The sequence below is a fragment of the Chelonoidis abingdonii genome, unplaced genomic scaffold (assembly GCF_003597395.2).
Source record: "Chelonoidis abingdonii isolate Lonesome George unplaced genomic scaffold, CheloAbing_2.0 scaffold0893, whole genome shotgun sequence".
Lineage (NCBI taxonomy): Eukaryota > Metazoa > Chordata > Testudines > Testudinidae > Chelonoidis > Chelonoidis abingdonii.
In genome coordinates, this window is record NW_027425154.1 from 1,212 (window position 1) to 12,061 (window position 10,850).

The 10,850-nt window shown below is 41.9% G+C and overlaps 1 protein-coding gene across 1 annotated transcript; it reads right to left on the reverse strand.

The window, feature by feature from the left end:
- Nucleotides 1–7,805: 7,805 nt before the first annotated feature.
- LOC116834948 (olfactory receptor 6F1-like) lies at nucleotides 7,806–9,378 on the reverse strand. Its single transcript, XM_032797374.2, has one exon. The coding sequence runs from the start codon at nucleotides 8,777–8,779 to the stop codon at nucleotides 7,853–7,855; it is 927 nt and encodes a 308-aa protein (XP_032653265.1). The 5' UTR covers nucleotides 8,780–9,378; the 3' UTR covers nucleotides 7,806–7,852.
- Nucleotides 9,379–10,850: the final 1,472 nt, after the last annotated feature.

Consider the following 10,850-nt stretch of genomic DNA (forward strand, 5'->3'; position numbering starts at 1 on the left):
GGACAATATAATGAGCGGATGGGCTAGTCAGCCCATCACCCCCTTTTGTGGTCCTTAAAATGATGGGGGGGTGGGGTGTCAAACAGGGAGCAGACTCCTGTGAGATTCTCAAGTGAAAACTCGACAGGTTTCTCCTTCACTCTGGAGACTCTGTCCTTTGCTCTTGAGCCCTGAGGATCATCGATTCATTATATACCCAGACCACAGGTCACTAGTGTGCATGCCTGGACATCACTGCTGGACCACTGAGGATCACAGAATGATACATATGAAATCCTGCTCTGGTTTCCATTTCCTCTCCACCCCCACTATCTTCCCCTCTGTTGGCTTTTCACCTGATCCTGAGACCAACTGCACCATACAGCATGAGCTATGTCCAAATTGAAATAAGACTGAAAATCTGAAAAAATACATTTTGTCCATTTACAACCATTTACAAATTTTTCAGTAAAAGGCACCTCTGGAAGCCTCACATATATTTCATTGCAACAGCAGACTTACTGTGCCGGTGCGTGTGAAATCCTCCCAGCTCTTCTCTCCTCCAACTCCAGGCTCCTTTCAGTTATCTATCTATCTATCTATCTAATCTATATACCATAGTATTAGGGGAAACCGTTCTCTCCTCACACTGAGGCTGACCTACTTGAAAAATACTAAGACCTGTTGCTTTCTGCAGACGAGCTGTGTGTGGCTAACTCTGGTGCTGTTTGAAGGATATTTATCAATGCTGATTCCTAAAGGCCTTCAGGCCCTCACTCCCTGGAGCCCTGCAAAGCACAGGATCAGAGGCCCAGAGGCCAACGTTACTTTCTGTCTGTATTATACTTTTGTAAATGTTCCCAGAAACTGAAGTGATCACACTTACAGAGAGGCAGTAGTGTATAGAGCAATGACTGTGATCCAAGGGCTAGGGGCACAGGACTGGTACTCAGGAGACCTGGTATCTAGTCTTGTCTTGGCTACTGACTTGCTGTGTGACCTAGCACATGTCACTTCTTCTCTCTATGTCTCAGTTTCCCCTCCCTTTCATTATGTGTTGGGATTATATAGTCTATGTGACAGAGGCTCTCTCTCACTATGTGCTTGTGAAGCATCTAGGAGACTGAGGCCTCTAGGTGTCAGGGAAATACAAGAAATCTCCCTCTCTCCAAGTGAAATGATTCTGTATGTCTAAGCCCATAAAATTTTGACACTCAGTGTGTCCATGTCTGTGTAGGTCCCCTCTGCCCCCCACCCCATAACCACACACCCTCTATGTGAGGGAAATCAATAACAGGTAATTTTATAACATGCTTATAGTCACGGTCAGACACGGCTTATACCAAAAACATATTAAACTGGGAATTTCTAAGGAGCTTGTGTGTTAGGATTCCTGGGTTCTTCTGCCAGTGATCTGCTGGGTGAATTTAGGCAAGTTCCTTCAACTCAGGGTCTCTGTTTTGCTTCCCACGCTTGGCATGTCTTGTCTATTGAGACTGTGAGGTCTTTGCATCTTACCTGGAACAGTGGGAGCCAGATCTCAGGGCCAACTATCATACACATTTTTATTATTATTATCTCTGAGTATTACATCATGGGAATATATTATTAATTATTATTTATTAATAATTATTATTAGTGTTATTTTGTTTTGTTTCATAGACTCATAGATTCCAAGGCTAGAAGGGAGCACTATGTGCATCTAGTCAGACGTCCTGTATAACAAAGGATTTTAAGCAAAGTAAGCAGTCATGGGATAAGAGGGAAGGTCCTCTCATGAATCAGTAACTGTTTAAAAGATAGGAAACTAAGGGTAGGAATAAACAGTCAGTTTTCAAAGTGGAGAGAGGTAAATAGTGGGATCCATCAAGGATCTGTACTGGGAGCAGTGCTATTTAACCTATTCATAAACGATCTGGAAAAAAAGGGTAAGCAGTAAGGTGGTAAAGTTCGCAGATGATACAAAATTACTCAGGATAGTTAAGTCCAAACCTGACTGTGAAGGGATCTCATTAAACTGGGTGACTGGGCAACAAAAGTGCAGCTAAAATTCAATGTTGATAAATGCAAAGTAATGCACATTGGAAAATATAATCCTAGCTATACAAAAAAAAGGTGAGGTCTAAATTCTCTTTTACCAATCAGAAAAGAGATCTTGGAGTCATCATGGATAGCTCCCTGAAAATATCCACTCAGTGTGCAATGGCATTAAAACAAAACAAAAAACAAAACAAAACAAACAAACAAAACTAACAGGAACCATTAGGAAAGAGGTAGATAATAAGACAGTAAATATCGTAGAGTCGTTATTTAAATCCATGGTAGGTCCACACCTTGAATACTACAAGGAGTTCTGGTCACCCCATCTCAAAAGAGATATATTAAAATTGGAAAAGGTACAGAGAAGGGTAATGACAGTTATTAAGATCTATAAAATCATGACTAACTTGGAGAAAGTGAATAAGGAAATTTTATTCACCCTTCACATAACACAAGACTTAGAGGGTCATTTGATGGTTACAGGTTTAAAACAAAGAAAAGGAAGTACTTTTACACACAAAGCATAGTCAAGCTGTGGAACTGATTGCCATAGGATGTTGTGAAGGCCAAAAGTATAACTGGGTTGGAAAAAAGACTGAGATACATTCATGGAGTATAAGGCCATGAATGACTGTTAGCTCAGAGGGTCAGGGATGCAATCCCATGCTCTAGGTGTCTCTAAATTTCTGAGTGCCAGAAGCTGGGACAGGACAACAGGAAATGGCTCTCTCAAAATTGCCCCGCTCTGCTCATTCCCTCTGAAGCATCTGGGACTGGCTACTGTCAGCACACTAGGCTAAATGGATCATTTGTCTGACCCAGTATTGCCTTCCTTATGTTCTCACAGACAAGTTAGATCATAGGATGTGGGGGTCAGACTGTGTAGTATTTCCCTGGAAAGTGGGAATCAGGGCGTGTTTCCATTTCAGTATTTTAGAGCTTTAGTCTATTCCGTGCCAGAACTGAGGGACCATCTTTGCTAGGTCTGATGGGATTGGATTGCAATTTGTCTCACTTTTTAATGTATTTGATAAGCAACATCTTGGGCCAGATCCTCAGATGGTGTAAGTTGCTGCAGCTCCATTGACTACAAGAGTGCTAAGTTAATTGACACTAGTGTGATAACACACCTGATAGGTGTCTTAGGAGAGGCACAGTGGCATTCCTAGTCAAAAGAAGTTATAAGTTCTGTGCTCTTTCGACATTCCAATCAAGAGATATTACTGAGAGAGGAAGCAGAGTCCTTCCCTCTGTCACTCTGATCCTGACCAGTACCTTTGTCCTTACCTCCATTAGCAAGACACAATGTGCTGAGGGAGAAAATGTTCAGCTAAACCACCATGACCAAGCTCCTTCTCTGATGTTCAGGAGATGCAGATTTTACACTTCCTGGTGTTTCTAGTGCTTTGTCTGGTGTCCTGGATGAGGACCCTTCTCATCATTATAGTGAAAGCCCTTGACCACCATCTTCACACCCTCATGTATTTTTCCTAATGAATTTGCCCATCTTCTCCTTCTCTGTCAGTATCCCCAAATCCTCAGCGAGCTCCATCTTAAACACCAAGTTGCTTTCTTATTCTGGATGTGTCACCCTCGACTTTCTCTTCATGTTCTTTGCTTCTGCAGCTATAGCATTACTCACCATTATAGTGTATGACAAATACATGGCAATCTGTCAATCACTGCTCTATGAGAGAATAGTGAACAGGGCAGCTGGTGTCCAAATGGCAGCCAGTGCCTGTATCAGTGGAATACTCAATTCTGCACTGCACACTGGTAACACACTTCAGTTAACCTTCCATGGAGGGAACCTGGTGGCTCAGTTCTTCTGTGAAATTCGCCAACTACTCAAGCTCGCCTGCTCTGACTCACATCTCAGTAAAGTTGGGATTCTTGCATTTGGTGCATACTTAGTCTTGAGCTTTTTTTTTTTTTTGAATAACTGTGTGTGACAAGATGGCCACTGTTAATATGGTGTGCCCTGCACTTTTCTTGATGTGTGTCGGGGGCTAAGATGCCACCCCTTGTCCCTGCTTTTGGGGCACCGAGGTCCCCGTTAGCGGCCTGAGAAGGTGGTAGAGGAGGGAAGAGGGGGAAGGGTCTGGGTTTGCTCCTCACTCTGAGCCCCAGCCCCTCTCAACCCCTGTGGTTTCTTATCCTCTTTCCCCTTGGGTGAGGTTACCTTCTGTCCTTAGATGCTGGGGGAGGGAGCTTCCCTCCCTGCTGGGGCAGGGTCTCCCTGGTTTTTCTGGTTGTCTCGTTTTTCAAAACACACCTTCAAGCTCCAGTCTTCTATTTCTCCTCCTCCCTGACTGCCTGAAACAGGGGGGGTTTATTAGGTTCCTGACAGGGCCTTAATTGACTACAGGTGCTCCAATTAACCTGTAGCAACACTCCCTAGTCTACAGGGAATCATGCCTTAATTAGCCTAGGGCTTATGTATTTCCCCTCTAGCACTTTCCCACTGCTCCCTGGCCCTCCTGTATCACATGTGTCATTATGTTCAAATCTTAAAATCAGTGCTGAGAATCCCCACTGAGCAGGGCCAACATAAAGCCTTCTCCATCTGCCTTCCTCACCTCAGTGTGGTCTCTTTGTTTATTTGCCCTGACATCTTTGCCTACCTGAAAACCAGCCTCCAGCTCTCCGTTAGGTCTGGATCTTATGGTGCCTGTTCTCTATTCTTTGGGGCCTCCAATGACGAATCCGATCATCTACAGCATAAGGAACAAGGAGATCAAAGCTTCTCTGTGGAAAATCATAGCATAGGAAGGGACCTCAGAAGGTCATCTAGTCCAACTCCCTGCTCAAAGCAGGGCCAATCTCCAGATAGATTTTTGACCTAAATCCCTTCCTCAGGGACTAAATTTGCAGCCCTGAGTTTAATAGACCAATGCTCAAACCACTGAACTATCCCTACCCTCAATCCAAATGATTGGATTAAGATGGAGCCAAGTCTAGGATGGACAGATTCATCAGGAAGATGTACCCGGGAGTGTGAATGCTGTGAAGAGTCGATAAGGCTGCTTGGTGTTGCTGTTCTTGTAACTCATATGTCAGTGCATGAGAGGGAATGCAGCTTGCTGATTCAGCAGACGTCGATGTTGTTCGAAAGAAAGACCACTGGCTTGATTCAGTGACAAAGGCACTCGGCCTGGTTTATTGTCAGTAAAGCATATTACTAGTGCCCCACAGGAGCTAGAGATGCACTAACACATCTATGCCTGTGCTAACGGTACCAGTTCAGTCAGCACACCAGACTGCTGTCCCCTCAGCTAACACAAAGATGCCCCTCTTATGACTTTTCCTTTCATACATTGTTACACACAAGTGCTGTATTACATTCCAGATGTTGTTAGTTACCATCCTAATCCTCATACCTGCTAGTCTGAACAAAACACCTTCATCCATTATCCTGTCATCCCCTCCTTATCTTTACGAGGGGTCGGTGTGTTCTTGTACCATCTCTTAGGAATGCATTTATGTAGTTACTCGAGAGAGCTGAATCTTTTTGTACCATCATCTCCGGTAAGGAGTGTGATTACTTGGTTAGCTGATACCTACTGTGTTACCATTCTGCCAAGCCCAGGCCTACTTTGGTTCACCCCATCAAGTATGCCTAGGGCTCCAGCAAGGCTTACACACGGTAATGTCCTTGATGAATCTGGTAATCTACAGCCTGAGGAACAAGAAGGTCAAAGAGTGCCTCAGAAGGAAGCTGTATTTCTTTAAGGTGCTGCTGAGGACTTGACTGTGTTTCTAAGAAAGGAATTGTGTGAAAGTCAAGGGGCAAAATTTTCAAAAGCATCTAAGTGACTTAGGAGCCAAAGTCCCATTTTTAAAAGTGTCCTAGTCAATCAGGAGACTAAGTCCCATTGAAAGTCAATGAGACTTTGACTCCTAAGTGCCTAAGTTGCTTTAGAAAATGAGATTCAGGTTCTTAAAACTCCTAGGTTATTTTAAGAATTTTGCCCAGTGACAGTGCGTGGAGGAAGATGTGTGTATGTGTGTGTGTTTGAGAGAGAGAGAGAGAGAGAGACAGACAGACAGACAGAAAACATACAGTCAGGAGTATGCTAGAAAAGCTTTGACCAAACAGCTATACCAGCAAACCTTCCTAGTGTAAATGCAGCTTATGGAGCCAGTGTTCACCCTCAATAATACCCAGTATAGCAGTTTCACCCCTGACTGTCATTACTAAAATGGCAAAACTGACTAGTTCAGATCCATCCTATGTCTGTCAGTTTGTGAGATCCCATTATAAGTGCTCATTTCTGAGTCTTTGCTTTGACTGTGTATCTGCTAGTGAATATATTTGCATGAATGTGTGTGTGTTTGTCAGTGTAAGTTATTCTGAGTGTGTTCCTGAGGGTAACCAAAATGCATGTGAGTTTTACATTCCTGTGTGTGTCTTTGTGAATGTACATGATGTGAATGTGCATTAGTGAATGTATAATGCCATGTATGTGTTAGTGAAGTATATTCTGTTTGTTATGGGGGGTCATTATTGTGTGTGTGTTTCTAGGTGTGCATTGTTGTATATTTAGGAGTGAATATTATTATGTGTGTGTGGTTGTATGTGGGTATTAACAATGACTGAACAATGAGTCTCAGAACCACAAAGCACCTTCAGCACCTAAACCCTAGATTTAGGAGCCTAAGTCCCAGTTTTAGGTACCCCTGTGATCAAGAAAACCCCCGCTCAGCTGCAACCTAACTGTGTAGGTGTTAAATTCATTCACCACTTCAGGGTAAAAGTTCTCCAGCACCAGCATTTCTGCCTCTGGGCATGTGAAGCACTGTCTCACTTTAGGCCCCACATGCCTAACTCCTGTGTAGGCCTCACAGTGATCCACGAACTGAGGGAAGATAGGTGGAGCAGTGCTTGTCTTGTGTGTTGGGCAGATCTAAGAACCTTCCTGATGACTGGACTTGGGCGCAGAATTCCAGAAGAGGGGAGGGGCTTAGGACATGCCCTTCTGGTAAACTTTTCCTAGAGTTTAGTTTCACGAGGAGATGTCTGGCAGGCTGGCTTTTGTGGATCCCTTTCTAAGGCACCTATCTCTCCCCATTCATTGTATAGGGAGCCTGGCACCTCATTCAGGCTTGGGTTGCATTGCTGTTCAAATAATTTCCTATAACCTAAAATTTAGATGGTGCAGCGCTCTGTACTGAAACACCTAAATGCCTTTGTGGATGTGGGCCTGAGTCCCCATAGAAATGATGAAATTCCTTAGCTTCCTGCAGACAAGGTGAAATTTTTGCAGTTCCTGGACTATAAGAGGGGGACATTTTAGTTCCTTCATAGGAGGTCAATATGATTCATCACCCCATGTGCCAAGTCCAGGTCATTTTACAGATCCATCAGCACTACTATTTGCTCTCTTGTTAATATTAAGACAATGTTTGCAATAATAATTCATTGAAATGTTTAGACAAATATTTCAATGAATTATTGAAATCATTGTCTTAATATTTCAAATGTTCATTGAAATATTAAGACAATGTTTGCAATAATAATTCATTGAAAAGAAGATCCTTTTCCATCATTCCAGCAGTGTAAAGGGGTCTCTAAGAGTAAATTACACTCAGACCCATTGTAAGGCCTGTTTACACTGCCCAAAAATTGAAAGTTGCCTTATTGTAAAAGAAACTCAATTCCAGTAATATATTTTCCAAATTCTAGGCCAAATTCTGCATTATTATTATTCTTCTTTGATTTTATTTAGATATCTCTAAGGATTTATTTAATATTAGTATGCGTTGTTGGTTCACTTGATTTCACCTCTCTGGCTGCCTAAATCAATGATATCCAGACCATTGGACAATAAGATCATGTCCTACTGAAAGCCTCTCTCAAGATTTCCTTGATTTCTTTATTCCTTAGAGTGTAAATGAAAGGGTTAAGCAATGGTGTCACAATAGTATTGAAAACAGAGACAATTTTGTTTATGTCCAGTGAGTTCTGTTTAGAAGGCTCGACATACAGGAAGATGGCAGAGCCGTACAATATAACCACAACGGTGAGATGGGCAGAGCAAGTGGAAAAGGCCTTTTTCTGGCCTTGAGCAGATGGGATTCTCAGGATGGTGGAGATGATGTAAATGTAGGAGACCAGGGTGACTGAACAGGAGCCTAGGATGACAATAAAGCAGATAGTAATGTACACCATCTCAAAGAGGTGCGTGTCTGTGCAGGAGAGCTCTATCCAAGAATCTGTGTCACAGAAGAAATGGTTGATGACCCTAGGACCACAGAAGGACAACCTAGTGATCAGAAATGCTGGCACAGAAATAGTCAGGAAGCCACCTACCCATGAGCCAATGGCCAGCTGAGTGGACAAGGTGCTGTTCATGATGGAGCTATAGCGCAATGGGTGGCATATGGCCAAATAGCGATCATAGGCCATGACGGCCAGGAGTAGAAATTCAGTGCAGCCTAAGGAGAAGAGAAAATACATCTGCAGGAGGCAGCTGAGGAAGGAGATGGTTTTGCTTTGGGACACGAGATTGGTAAGAGTCTTGGGGATGTTAGCTGTGGTGAACCAGATCTCCAGGAAGGAGAGATTGCAGAGGAAGTAGTACATAGGTGTGTGGAGGCGACGGTGGGTCCCCACTAAGGATATAATGGTGATGTTTCCTGTGAGTGTCAAGAGGTACATGAAAAAGAATAGCATGAAGAGTGAGATCTGCAAATAATGAGAGCCAGGGAACCCAAGCAGAATAAATTCTTTCACATTGGTTTGATTCCCCTTCACCATTGGGGCCAGGTGTGTACCTGCAAAACAGATGAGACCATAAAGGGAAGAGGAAGAAATACGCAGGTGATTTTGTTAGATGCAGGTCATTGTTGACAGACAACAAACTGAGCAGTCACATATACATCAGGATTCTGAACACAATTTGTTTGGTGTGGTGGACATTTAGCTCTCAGTGGGAGCTGGAAACCCTCAGCACGTGATCAGCTCAGGGCATTAGACAGAGATGGGCACCCGTTTAGCTACCAGAGCTGGAAAGAGAACCCAGGCATCCAGATTCCCAGTTCCTTTTTCTGAGCTGTTAAAACACACTCCTCAATCCGAGCCTAAAACAGCACCCAAGAGTCCTGGCCTATATTTTCACAAGAGACTATTGATCTGGAGGTGCCTCTGTTTTTGAATGTCTGCTTCGAGATATCTTAAAGGAAGGGCCTGGCCTCTAGTGGGCAACTTGGGCCCCTGACTCTAGCAACAAAAGGACAGTCCACTGTTGTTGCTGTTGATGATGATGGTGATACTCTCATACCTGACTTATATCTCCTCTGAACCATTGGTAATCGTGATAGTACCACAGACCTCCAGACTCCATTCACCTCTCATTTTGGTCATGCCTTATAATAAATTTCAATTAAGAAATAATTGATCTTTTAATAAATGCTTGAGGAATTTGTATTAATTCCATCTCTCAAAATATGTTGCTTACAACCCTGATTTATAATCATTTGTAAAGATTTCTAAGGATGCGCTCATAACGATCTGGAACATACACTGCTCATGTCTATAATGTACTTGTAATCTATTAATTGCTTATAAGAAGGCTTGGAAACATTCATTTTTTAAATAATTTCAATGGATTATAATGTTGATTTTTATGCCTTGTTTCTGAATTTTTGCACAATTGTACAGAAGTATGGGTTTTAAACTTTTTTATTTTATTTTTATCAATTAAATTTCCACAGTGTGAGAACTTATGGCAGGGGCAGACAATGGGGGTAGGAGGGTGGGGCACCATCAGGCAATAATTATTCAATGACCATACATGCTGAAAAGTTGTCAAGCAACATTTACCTTACTTTCCCTATTTATCAATTTCAATTATTATCAATCAAAATATTTTTTCATTGGTGTGTGTGTGTATGGTGAAATAGGATTTATTGACATTTCCCGATAAAATTCTAAACCGTCCAAGCCTATTTAGAAAGCTTTTATAAATAGTGCCCTAATACAAAGTGTGACCACATTTTCTTCAGTTTAATGAGCCCCTCTGCAAACTGAACTGTTTTTAGTATGTTTTCACAAGTTTAACTGGGGTCAACTTAGTAAATAATTATGTCGATGGTACTCAGGATGGAATGGACTCTGTGTCCTTCTTTCAGAAATGTGCTGACTACAAAGCTTTATTATTTCTTTTCTTTTCTTCTTGGAAAAAAAATATTTTTTTCTCTCTAAAGACATCAGATCTTATTTGTAGTAAATAAGGGGGAAGACTGTTTTATTTTGGAAAGCGTAGAGTCTGCATTATTTACAAAACTACAATTATTCTGCAAGACAGCAAGAAGGTGAAACTGATACGAAACTGACTATAAACACAAGAGAAATTGTCTAACCTGCTTTTTATACTGTAGTGTGAGCACAATGCAGACGCACAGGCTGGCATTCTCAAAGAACCCTGAGAGAATTGGGCACCCACATACATTGCATTTCAGAGGGATTTGTTCATCTAACTCCTTTAGAGTAGAGTGAAAATCCTAGCTTAAAACCCCCCAGCACAAACAATGAAAAGAAAATCAGAAAGCAAAATTTGTTCTGTTCAAGGAATCTAAACTAGAATTAATTTGAATGTTAGGAATAATAATAACAAGAAAACATTCTGATTTCAATTCAACTTCTGTAAATCCTATGTATTCTGGGAAGATATTCAGAGAATTTTCAAAACATACTCACTGTGTTGGATCTGTGGATGTATCCAGAATTGGGGGGAGGGGCTAAATGATATCACATCAGACGTAGAGGAAAGTGATCTCTGAACATGGAGAGAAAACCAATACCATTATTATATTATTATGATTATTAT